The following is a 12,924-nucleotide window of genomic DNA, read 5'->3' as shown; positions in this document are numbered from 1 at the left end:
ATGAACTGAACTGGTTACTGTGGTTGTTATCATTGATGCTTATTTCCAGGGGGTCTGTTTTCTGTCTGAAAAAAAGGGGTGCGAAGAAGGTTTCAAAAGAAATGAGAGTGGGGTAGAGGGAGGCTGGAATAGGTATTGGCTCTGCTTTTTATTCTCCTGGGATATGGAGTGGCCTTTGCTGTGTTTCTCAACATGTTGTAGCTTCTCTCCTTAAGCAGTTCTTTGGAAAACCGGTTAAGTATTGTGCAGGCTGTGAGGAGATGGTTTGGTGGGGCCTAAAAGTTGACGCCAGCTACAAGCAACCCACATTCGGAAGAGCTTTCTGGTCTGCGTGTCACACCGGGAGGTCTCAGCCCCCCTCTTCCCAAAAGCAGTGCTTCGTTTTGACTCTTCAGCGCATGTAAAATTACTTCACTAATTAGTCTGTGACCAGCTCTGGTTATTTTTTTAAGGGCACAAGGAACCGTTTTGCTTGTTTCTGTTTTCCTGCTGCAGCAGGTTTTGCTGTACCCAGCCACCTCCACTGGCGATCTGGCCTTTCACAAATAAGAAGGATTTGAGCACTTAATTTCTTTGCTCAGTATGTATTAAGAAAGCAAAGGGACAAGAAGATGCCCATTTTGCTGTCGTCAGCTCCTGCCACATTATTTGGGTGCTCTCAAGCCTTCCTCAGGGAGTCAAGACGTCGGCTTTGACCTCGTGCGCTTCCTTCTCCTCTCCCTTCTGCGCAGGGTTCGATAGGCAGGATCAGAGATTTAATGGTTTTAGAAGCTTAGGGGATATGGTTCAAGAAATGAAGATTTCTTTTGCCTTGTAAAATTGTGTGAAAGATGGCCCTTTCCTTTGAGCCTCCCAGGCAATTTGACAAGCTCCGTGGCAGTCAAGGGGAAGACTGTTGTCTCTGAAACGCACGCTGAAGACCATGCTGCATCCCAAGGAGATGCAACGTTTGCTTTGGTGCTCTGCCAGTCTTGCTCTCCCTCTGAACCCTCGTTCTTTTGGACAACCCTGCATCATCAGCACCCCCGTTTGATTACATCACTTCATCCAGAGAAATAACCATATGGTTTAGGAAAATTGCGTTTAAATGCATGACCTGATGTTTCCTCATGCTGTACAATGGCCACCACTAAGGGAACTCAGACCTTTTCTTGCTTCTGCCTACCCAGTGCACAGTTTTTTTCCTCTGTGGGACACATGATGCAGCTCTTCTGTCTCTCCCAGGTCTGACCAGCGCTAAGAGCAAGAGATCAGTGACTGGAACTGGAGCCTGGGCTGCCTACATGAAAAAGCTTATGCTGTTATTCTGGCCCAGAATACCAAGTAGTGTTTAGTGCTTTGTTGAATAGGACACAGTGAGTCTGACCCTGCAGCCATGGGAGATAACGAGTTTGGAAAATGGATTTTCTGTGATTCTGTGATTTGCATCAGGTGTGATCAAGATGATGATCTTATTGCAGCAAACGTTCTCACCTGTGTCGCTAGCACATCTCATCTGTGTCACTGGCTGGAAAGGCTGAATTAGAAAAATCTGTCTGATTATTTTTCCTTAATTTGAAGACAGAAATATTCTGGGCCAGTTTAACTTTTTGGTGTGTTGACCAGTGCTGTTTTGTTTTGTGATTCAGGGGAAAAGTTTCAATATCCTTTTTGTGTGATGTTGTAAACATACTGTTCACGGCAGGTTTAATAACAGTTTTGTTTTGTGCTATCCTGTTCTCTAAAAAAAACCCACCAAACAATGAAACAAACAAGCCCATTTACTCTAAGGCCCAAAACCGTGGATCATTTAACTTGGCTGAACTTTCCATCTCTCCCTACGCTTTTCAAAGGCTGGGAGGATTATTTTAGAAACTGGGAAAAACAAAAGGAGAGGAATCAATGAATGTCAGACTGTTGTACACAAATGTCTGAACAACATCCTTGGTGCTTAGGATCGTGATGGCCTTACCAGGCAAGCTTCTTGCCCATTCTGTCTGACGTCATAACCCCACAGCTTGACTTTATTCCAACTAAATCAATCCTTCCATCAGCTCTGCGAGGGGCCGGCTTGGTTATTCCATCTGTGAGACACTTGTTCAGCACGGGCTGGGACCAGACACCTGCCCTGGGCCCAAATGATGCGCTCCCAAGGGGGGAAACTGCATGGGTTTGCTTCCATGAATGATAATTAATATTTAAAAATAAGTACCAGGCATTTCAAAAAATATGCAAGCGGAGTTCTGGCACAGTTTGCCCGCAGCTCTGCAAGGGAGGCTGAAGGGGAAGATGCCCCGCTCGGGTTTACAAAGCAGAGCTGCCTTCTCCGCGCAGCCCTTCGCGGTGCGGGGCCGCGGGGCAGCCCACTCGCCGCTCGGCCTGCGCTGAGAAAACAGCTGCCATTTGGGCTGACATGTTCTCCTCTCCTCTCTTGGCTGAGGTCGCTTGCTTGCCTCTTCGTTTCTATTCTTGCCTATTCCCCGCCGCCCCCTTCGTTCTCTGTCTCTCTCGGTAAGTAATCTGAACCAGATGCCTGCAAAGCCTTTGGGGCCTTTAGAGAAGGGGCCCGTAACCCCTCTTCTGCTTGCAGAACCATTGCGGCAGGTTTATGCTCCTTCAGGGTCCTGTCAAGGACCGTTTAACCTGAACGCTTTTCACTTTGCTCTCCTCTCCATTTTTTATCTTGTATTTCTTATGCAGCTGATCACTATTCCATAATGAGGAGGCTGTTTTTTTCTCTGTTGTACTTTGAGCCCTGCTTTTTTAAGATGATGCCAGAAAACTGCCTGATTTAGCCTGGGTGGTTCTAGTTTTACTTGCAAAATAATTGCTTTCCTTTATATCTTTATTTCTCTTATGCAAGTACATGAGGAAAAGGGAACAACATGTTGCATAGCAGAGGATGAAAAGCAGTTCAAGTAAGGGATGATGGGACAGACCAGACAGGTATAAAACCCAACAGGATTAATTCCAGGATATTTTAGACTGCAGGTCTCTTGTAGGTACTAACAGGGGGTGCAGCAGCAGATCACTGCAAAGTCAGATTCCTCTAGAAGTCATTTGGATCACTTCTGAGGACAAAACTGGACTGGAAACCTAGTTTACAATGAGACGTCTGACACTTCTTGCTCTCCAGCCAGATCATATGAAAGTCTTTGGCAAAGCTTTTGGCACTCACAGAATCTCATAGCAGGAAAAATTCACATTTGCAAGTGCAGAGGAAGACAGTCACCTGCTGATTCCCTTGGCCTTTTTTACATGCATAGTTGGGGGGGATTGCAAACAAAATCTGCACTTGAATTGCCTGCACGTACAGGAATTGGTGTCTCCATGCATAACACCTGCTGTTATCCTCTTAGTAGCTTGAGACTTGTCTAGAGGAAGGGTGGGGAGAGGAAAGATGTAGAGTTTTGGGAGCACAGGAACTTTCGAGGAGAAACTGGATGATAAAACGATGCTTTTTGGGGAAGAGAAAAAGCACAACATAAGAGAAGTAAAATTTGGAGCTAGTAAGCAATGGTGAATGGTTTGCTGCAGGAAGCTGCTGCACTCAGGGAGAAAGTTATGAAAACCCCGAAGTCATTAGAGAGGCAGGTGGAAGCTCCAGAATGAGGTTTAAAGGTGAATGATGAGCTGGGTTTAGGACAGAGGAAGGTATCTATGTTGTATTTTAGCTCACGTTATCAAGTGAGCATGCTGGACAAGCCCAGGGTGCAACCATCAGCCTTGTGATTAGCTGCACAGTGTCTTTGAATATCCTGTCAACTTTTAGGGGTCTGAGAGGGTGGGAGGTACAATTGGAAAAAAATAGCAGGACTTTTAAATAGGATTTCATATACTTGTAGTGCTACTTGTTTCTCCTCTCTCCTGTGTAGATGGCAGAGCCTTGGGCTGTCTTTACATGACGTGGTACGAATTAGTTTTTGCATACCAGCACATCCAGTGTCCACATCTGCACAAAAAAATAGGCTTAGTGTTTGTAGGGAGGGATTTACAGCACACAATAATACTCCAGTACTGCAAATGGATCAATTGTCGTACCCTAAGGTCTCCCTCAGAAAACACAGTAAGTCTCAAAACAAAGTTTTGATCGCAGAGCCCAACATCAAGTCTCCAAAATGGCCCATGTGAGATTCAAACACTCCAAACACAGGCGATCAAATGGCATCGTGTTGGGCTCTGACATATTTCCACTCAAAAAGAAATAAAAAAATGAAAGCTTATGGATATTTAGTGCTGTGAAACCTTTCCAAAGAGACACGGCAGAATGCAGCCATCCTGGGCAGAGAAGGGGATTTATTTTGTTATAAAGCTCTCCTTAATCTCTTTGGACGCCAAGAGGCAGACTGAGTTTCCAGAAAACATTTCTTCTCACCTCAACAGTGATGACTCTTTCTTCCTTCCGTTTACTAAGCTAAGCTAAAGAGCAGATCTGGGGTTGAGGAGGTTTTACCACAACTTCTCGTAGTGCCCGGTGACTGTTGAGTTGTGCAGAAATGAGGGGTAACGGTCCTCCAAAGGCCTGAGCAAAGATGGTGTGTAAATGCTTTGAGGTCTGTACCTCTTACATAGGAGAAAACGCAGGGGTGGATCGGTGTGGCAGGGCTCCTGGTTCTCTCTCATCATTGCCCAGGTTCCCCCAAGTGTTGTAATTTTAGATTCATTTTCCTGCTGAAAAGCTGCCTTTGACCCACTTTATTTTCTGCTGCTGAAGGAGAAGCGCTAGATAAATCGGTGTAAGCTTTTAAGGCACTGTTGGGTAGGAGGCTCTAAATGCCTGAGTGCCCAGCAGCTCGTACACTTCCTTGGGTAGGTGGGCTCGGCTTCTGTTCGGAGGAGTTGTGACTGGGCTCTCTGTTGCAGGTGTTGTGCCAAGAGCCAGCCACATCTTACTGCCCTGGCTGCTTTTTTCCCCCTCCTTTAAAATCTCATTGTGTGTGTAGGGACCTTGATACAACAGCACATCCCTCGCCTGCTTTTCCATCCGCTGCAGCCACTGCGTTTGTGTTTACTCAGCGCCAATCGCAGTGGCACCCACGTGAGATTTTCTGGGGAAAATGAAGTAGCGTTCACCTGTTGGACAACCAACGGTGTGTGCTGCAGTGGCTGCTGCAGTCAGTGCCTTGTAAAGGAGATTTTATTCTCCTGGGGCAAATCCAGCATAAAAATAGCTTCTGGTAGAGGTATCGCATGCAGCGTGAGCAGCACTCCACAGTGACAGGGTGCACTGCAGACAAACTGTGGGTTAGTTGGGTTTTTTTTTTAAGTCAAGCGGCATTTTAGCATCCGAATGCTGCCTGTGCTAATTGCAGCTGCCATTATGGTGACAACTCGTGCCACTCAGCTCAGCACCCCTCAGATCCCCAACGGTTTGAATGCCAGAGCTTGGGCCCTTCCCCGTACAAGCTGGCTTGCAGGTGCAAAACCAGTGGTTTGAGGCCATTCTTTGGATGAGGCAAACTAGGCACAAATCTTGGCAGCCCTTTCCCTGTGCTCTGCCAAACCGGTGGTGAGGAAAGAGCCTTCCCCTGAAGGACGCAGTGGCAGGGTTCCTGCAATGAGCTGCCGGAGCAGCTGAGCTGTCGCTCTTCCCTGTTGTGCGTCACACGTAGCACCACGCACCGGGGGCTTTCGGCTCTTAGGAGGTGGGGAGGGCTGAGCCCTAACTCACAGCATTTTGGTGGGTATAGTGCAGCCCATCCAGTTTACTACAGTGTCCACGCAGCTTCTGCTACACGCTACGTGGTGGAGCTCCAGCCCATGGGAGTCTGCAGGAAACAGAGGGAAGGAGCACAGGGCAAGTTCTTTGGAGCCATTTTTGTTCACCTCTCATGGATACAGGGTCTGAAGCTGTCCCTATAGAGTACGCTGTTTTCTCCTTTTCCAGAAATAAGTGAAGAGTATTTCTCACCTTGGGTAAAGGGAACTTCTGAGGCTGGGAATGGAGAGTTTTAGAGGGGAAGGAAGAGCTGGAAGTGGGTTTGCTGAAGCTGGGGAGTTGCAGGAGGGAGGGAGAAGGTATCAATGAGCCCGTGAACCGGAGCGAAGCGAAGGACAGTGAGGCTGGAACCAGATTACAGAAGGGAAGATTCAGACTGTGGGAGAAAATAGTGGTAGGACCACAGGGGGGAAAACCAACTTGCTTCAACTGCCTTTCCTTCTACTGCCAAATGGCCTGTTCCTTGTCCTGGAAGAGGATACAGAGAGAAGATAGTCTGTGTTTAAAGACTTGACATGGCACTTAGTGCCCTGGTCTAGTTGACATGGTGGTGTCAGGGCAACGGTTGGACTCGATGATCCCAGAGGGCTCTTCCAACCTGGTTGATTCTGTGATTCTTTGTTTCCCAGCGAGCAGCATCCCAGCCACAGTCCCACGCTTACCCTGTGCCTGCAGCCTGCCCGCAGAAGGGCAACGGGGCCGGGGCTGAGTGGGGCAGCTGCTGGGAGGACAGGCAGCATCCCTGCGCCTCTTCCCCCCTGCCAGGTCCTCCCCTCCTCTCTGAAGGCAGGGAAGGGAGAAGCGTCTGCTCCTGGGAGAGCCCAGGACAGCTTGTGCTTCCTCCTGAGGGCAGAGAGAGGCTGTGCCCGGATCACTGCATTGACACGCAGAGACTGACGCTGGTTTACTTATGCAAAGCTCTGCACCACGACCCCTGCTTCATTGCAAATAAGCAAGTGATCTTTTTAATCCAGTGTAGAGGCCAACAGAGCATGCACACAATGCAGTGCGTGTGGCTGGAAACAAGGGCACGGCACCAGCTAACCTCCAGCTTGGGGAGGAAGGGAGAGGGGGCAAACCCTGCGGCTCGCTGAGCAGCACCAGGGCAAGGTGGGTAAAACAGTCACAGAATCACAGAATGGTTTGGGTTGGGAAGGACCTTTAAGACCATCGAGTCCAACCGTTACCCCAGCACTGCCAAGCCCACCACTAACCCATGGCCCTCAGCACCACATCTACACGGCTTTTAAATCCCCTCGGGGATGGGGACTCCACCACTGCCCTGGGCAGCCTGTTCCAACACTTGACAACCCTTTCGGGGAAGAAATTGTCCCTGATCTCCAATCTAAACCTCCCCTGGGGCAACTTGAGGCTGTTTCCTCTTGTCCTGTCACTTGTTACCTGGGAGAAGAGACCGACCCCACCTCGCTACACCTTTCTGTAGGGTTATTGGAGTCTCCTGCACTCCCTGGCCGTTGTCACAGGGCTAACGACACTGTAATACCACTGTCTGGTACCAGATTTTGGTGAAGGTTGGGCTGCTCACGCTGGTGTCTGTTATAAAGTCGCTGGTGAGCAGAGACTCAGCGGAACGGCAACAGCTCGCTGGAAGGGTCTGCCCGAGTCATTAATCCGCCACATTATTTAATAGTGAGATAGAATCCAGGATGACACATTATCTGCTAGTTTTGTCCTTGTGAAATCCAATGGAAGGAGATTAATAATCCAGATGGCTGGTAAGATGTTTGTTTTATCACGCTTTCTGATTATTATGAGACTATCAGCCCTCAGTGCCTATTCAAGTAAAATGTCCTCTATATACAGTGTGTGCATTCAGCAGTCTAAATATATAATAATTACAGGTCAGCTAATGTTGGAACGGTGCCATTTGGTGATTTTATGCACCATTTGGGTATAGCTGCAAATTGATACATCACATTTCTACAGATTTTATATAAATCACATATAATATTAACTAGCACAATGAAATGATCAGCTCTCTGTGGCTCCCAGGACTGAGTCCTTAGGCAAAAGGGGCTTTTTTATTTGACTATTCTACTTTTATCTGCCTCTACAAATTATTATGTTATGCAGGAGCTGGTCATGACTTCCTAATTAGGGTTGAATTTTGAAATAGGACTGTGAGCCTCCTGATAAGCCTGTTCTTCTCCACATGTAGGGTGGCCTTTCAGCGTGAAACATCACTTTGGACTAGCATTATGCAACTTAATTTTTTTCTCCCTGTAGTTTTTCTTGGTTTCTTTTAATTAATTCTTAACACAAAGGGTTTGAAATGGTTCTCAGGGCAGGCTTCCTTGTTTGGCACCCTCCACCTCTCTAATGGTGTGGGGCAGACCCACACAGTGCCGTATTATTTCAGAGCTCATGCTTTTTTTTGCATTGCAGAGGTGTTTAAAAAGGCACTGGAGGCTGATTTATTATTGTAGGGTTGTTGATGATTGCTGAACAGCTGCTGTTGTTTAGTCTTTGAAAAAAAGTGGGATTGGATGAAGTAATTCAGGCTGGTATCCCAAACCCCCGTCCGTGCCAAGCCACAGCCCCTAATTGCTGAGGAGGACAGGACAGGAGCCTAGAGAGACTTCTGGAAATCCAAGTGAGCAGCAGAGCGGACAAGCTGCCGGGGAACTGAAGTCCCCTCTCTGCTCTGTGGAAAGCCCCCCAGGAGCTTCACAGGGGTGGCAGCCACCCATCCTGAGCAGGGAAGACTGGGGAGATGAGGTGAAACTGGGGAAAATGAGAGTTTTGAAGTTTCTTTTATAAAAAAAAAATATATATGTTTGCTCTGGGAGGGAGGTACATCTGTGCATTTGTGTCCAGTGCGGGTTGGAAAAGCTGGGGAGGAGAGAGCCCTTTTTCCATTAGTAGTATCTCAGCTGTTATCCGCAGCAACGGAGGTCGAGCATTTCAGGCAGGAGAGCGTTTTTGGGAGTCACGTGTGTCCTAAAACGTAGTGAACACCCTACTTACAGGGGACTGTGGACTGGGCTAAAATAAGACCTTTGGCAGCATTGTCTAAATCAACTAAATATGACATTTAATAAGTTACTGGGAAAAAACAGTGTCATCCCCAGTTTGCCTCTCCCACCTTACTGTCGCCTGCAGCACACCGTCATTGCGGTTGGAGCGAGCAGATCAGTGAAGCAGAGAGGATCTGTCTCGGAGTGGTGGTGTTGGGTCAGAGGACACAATTAACACTTTCGGTGCAGCCTTCCCTTGCCCCAACGCAGCCCAGCTCCTTCTCAGCACAGAGGATTTGAGAGCTGAAGTTGCAAAACCACAGAATCACAGAATCAACCAGGTTGGAAGAGCCCTCTGGGATCATCGAGTCCAACCATTGCCCTGACACCGCCATGTCAAGTAGACCATGGCACTAAGTGCCATGTCCAGTCTTTTCTTAAACCCCTCCAGAGATGGTGACTCCACCACCTCCCTGGGCAGCCCCTTCCAATGGCTAATGACCCTTCCTGAGAAGAAATTCTTTCACTCATTGGCTTCCTGATGCTTTTATGAATAAGCCTGTTGCTCTCTCCTCTTCTCCTCGCAGCTATGGGTAAACCAAGAAGATGGAGTGGAGGAGGGAACCAGCGATGTGCAGAATGGCCATTTGGATCCCAGTGCCGACTGCCTCTGTCTCGGCAGGACCGTTCAGAACCGAGACCAGATGAGAGCCAACGTCATCAATGAAATCATGAGCACAGAGCGCCACTACATCAAGCACCTCAAGGACATTTGTGAGGTACATGGGGGTGCTGCAGTGGGACATGGGATGGGCTGTTGAGAGCTGAGGACTGGGTTTGTCCTTGGGTGATGGGGGAAAAAGATGCAGTGTGTTTGAGTGGCGTGTCTGATAGAGGAGCGGCGTCTGTCAATAAGTATTGATACTTGTGAGAATTTTCTGCTGGATCTGATAATTACCTTTAGTTTGTATTGACTAAAAGCACAATTTTCTGACCTTTTTTCCATGCCTCTTTGACTAAAAAATGATGAGGTTGAGATCCTTCAAGCAGTCCTCAATTAAAATCCAATGCCATCGACTTTTGAACTTGTGATTGAGGAAATTAGGTTGTAATTAAACCAATCAGTTATCCCTTTCATCTGTGTCTTTCGCACTGGGTTCACAATTTCCCCTGGCTCAGGACGGCCCCCATTTGCCTTTTCTTACCATGAGACTGAGAGCAAAGTGTTTTCGCCATGGGAAGTACGTTACATTTATCTGATGTAAGGGAACCGGCAAGCAAATGAACTTTGGTGACTGACCCCTTGCATCCTCAACTTGGTGGTTCTTCATTATGTTAAGATTAACCCCTACAGCCCCTTGCTGTCCTGCAGCACACAGAATTAGTGGCACAAGCTAAGCCCAAAGTGCAGTGGACGTGGTGCTGGGTGTTTGAGAAGGAGAATGCACGGCTGCGCCGGAGAGCGTTGCAGGACAACTTGGGCCTTGTGTATAGAGCGTATACTTATCGCTAAGATGCAGAAGTTTGTTAGCACTAAAATCAAAGTCCATGGCTTTCAGCTCATTCCTCTGAGTGTTCAGGATTTAGCGAGCCTGTGCCCAGTCTTTGCAGAGTCAATGTGCTGAAGCCCTTGTGAATTCTGCTTAGGAAAATGTCTTCCTCCCTTCATACTTGCTACTTGTCTATTGACAAGGCAAAGCAGCCATCCAAAAAGCATCTGTGACGCTTTTCAAATATGGAAGAGTCTTGGGATTTCAATTTGGAAACAAATGAGCTTAATTTTACTGTGCTATTTCAGTCAGAGGGCTTTGTGTTGAAGAAGGGGAGAACTGTAGGAACTCTTCCACATATCATTTCTTTTCCTGCATTTGCACTTTTCTGTTGAAAAACTAAATAAACCTTAACTTGCATTTCCCAGCCATGTCACCATGCTTTTGCCAAATGAGATGCTCAGGAGGTGCAGATAGGTACAGCTTCAGTGACATCTGTGGGGTAACATTGATTTACAGCACCTCATGATACATCCCAGATATGAAAGAGATCTCTAAGGCTCTTGTCTTGCTCTATATGATGAGGGGATAAATCTTACCTCCAGGTAGAGCACTAGGAAGTGATTCAGCTGCCTCTCTTAAAGAAGGAGGAGGACTGAAATGGGCATTCTCACCTGCAGAAGGATGGGCTGTCCCTTGCTGGAGAGAGCCTCCTCGTGCTCCCTCGTGCTCGGTTACATCGGAGCGATCCGTTTGCCCTGAGAAGGCTCGGAGGCAGCTTGGTCATCCCAGTGCCGTGACTCTGTGCGTAAGAGGAGGGGGGCTGGAGATGGAGAGATGTGGGCCAGCTTGAGCTCCTCCCAGTGCTACTGGATGACTTTGTACAGGGGTGTTATTTGTGCCGAAGAACAAGTAGACACGAGACAACTGCTGCTGAGATGCAGAAGTGCTGTTGACAGTGGCAAATGCCCCTCTTCCCTTTGCTCTTTATTTTAAGGTGTCAGGACAAACAGCAGCAATATGACATATTGGAGTGGATGAAAGAGGAGTTCTGGCTGGGTGGCGAAGGTTGAGCCTGATTTAGTACTGAGTTTAGCAGTGTGTTGTTATACTCTTGTTGCTGAGCTGTAATGAATAGCAAACCCTCGTACCAGTGAGGCACCTTAGGATGTGTGGCTGGTATCAGAGGACCGTAGCCCCTGCTAGGTGATCTAGAGCTCTCCAATTGCTCTTTTCTGCTTCAGGATGCATTTCCACTACCTGCTACTATATTATTATACACCGTGTTATTATTCATAATACCCATGGCACTAGGCCTGCCAAGGCAGGAGCTCACAAGCTAGCCAGCACCAGAATGAAAATCACCTGCAGAAGCCAAGACCTGCGTGAAGCAGCTGGCTTGGAGGGGAAATTCCTCATCACAGCAAAGCCAGACTGTCCTGACGACTACTGCTGCTGGGCCCTTGCTTAGAGTATGAAGGACTTGACCGCTGCTTGGTGAAACACTTTTGTGAAGACTTTTATTAGGGGTAAAATGTGGAGTTTTCCCTGGACTGCATGATCAGGAGTGGATGGATCATTATTCTGAAATATCACCAAGGGGAAAAGAAAGAAAAATTAATTTAGCCTTAAGGAAATAGGCAGCAATAGGAATTTCAGGCTTAGCAGTTAAAGCTTAGAAAAATAATAAGCTACTGAAAACTAGACTTCTATACTGGGTAGCAATAGCCAGCCTGACTGGCAGGCAGTGCTGCTCACTCACTGTCCTGTAAAGCACCACGTGTACCCATGGCCATCTCTGGGCTTGCAAAGATGTCCCCCTGTGCCTGGGGTTTGATCCTAGGAGGGCACAGGGTCTGTCCGTGATGTGGCACTGGGGACACCGGCAGAGCAGCCGAGGTGCTCGGTCAGGACAGCTACTGCGATGAGTGGGTGGTTGGAGCTGCGGCGTGCGGTGGGCAGTGCTGGTGGAAGAGCAAGGCACAGGAGGGCTACAAAGAGCAGGGTGCCTTGAGAAACGAGCAGGATTCGGACCTGCACGTGGGTTAGGAAGACAAGGCTAAATTTAAGGAGGTGTTGGAGGGAGCGGTGACAGAGCTTGGACGGCAACAGTGAGGCAACTGGGAGATGAAAGGAAACCTCCGTGTTATGAGTAATGTGGGGGTGGGAGGTCAGAAAGGCCAGCCAACTTCCAGTGCTGTGTTTTGCTCTTTTCCAAGTAATTTCACTTTGAATTTATTTTTTAATGATGTTGACTGGATTCCACCTAAGCTTTGCTTTGGTGCCAGGACAGCTCTGAATGCTGCGTGGAAAACATCCTCATTGCATCTTAGCGTGTCAAGCTGAGTCTGTTGTGCAGAGCTGATGGGACAAGCTTTCACGTGGTCTGCATGGCGTTAGCCTGACTCGGCGACAGAGAAAAAACACTTTTTTGTGCTGCCTCAGAGCGAAGTAGCATAAAACCTTCTCAGCAGCAATGTGACTCTCCTTCAGAGGACCACATCTGAGGAGCTGCTGGCCCCTTTGTGTGATGTTTCTCATGCGGGGATACCAGACTGGAGGGTGGCTCTGCAGAAAGCTCTTTGGATCAGTCGGGATATATGTACTACACACACGTATCCCCCAGCACGCGGTTTGTAGTTGTCTGTCACAGCCTGCTTGTGCACACCTTGTTCTTCTGTTTTGGAGCTGGGTGCCTCTTGCCCTTTTGAGGAACAGGCTTGTGTTCCTGCAGGACTTTATTTCGTGGGCTCCAGTG

The 12,924-nt window shown here is 48.0% G+C and overlaps 1 protein-coding gene across 2 annotated transcripts in view; it reads left to right on the top strand.

Annotated features, from left to right (window-relative positions):
• Window positions 1-12,924, top strand: part of ARHGEF9 (Cdc42 guanine nucleotide exchange factor 9) — a 214,434-nt gene that overhangs the window by 151,002 nt on the left and 50,508 nt on the right. For both annotated transcript variants that reach the window (XM_068408403.1, XM_068408402.1), the window contains exon 6: window positions 9,264-9,455. In XM_068408403.1, the coding sequence (XP_068264504.1) occupies window positions 9,264-9,455 (192 nt within the window). The remainder of the gene's footprint in view (window positions 1-9,263; window positions 9,456-12,924) is intronic.

This window comes from Nyctibius grandis, chromosome 10, assembly GCF_013368605.1.
Source record: "Nyctibius grandis isolate bNycGra1 chromosome 10, bNycGra1.pri, whole genome shotgun sequence".
NCBI classification, from domain to species: Eukaryota; Metazoa; Chordata; class Aves; order Nyctibiiformes; family Nyctibiidae; genus Nyctibius; species Nyctibius grandis.
This window is presented reverse-complemented; position numbering and strand designations above follow the sequence as displayed.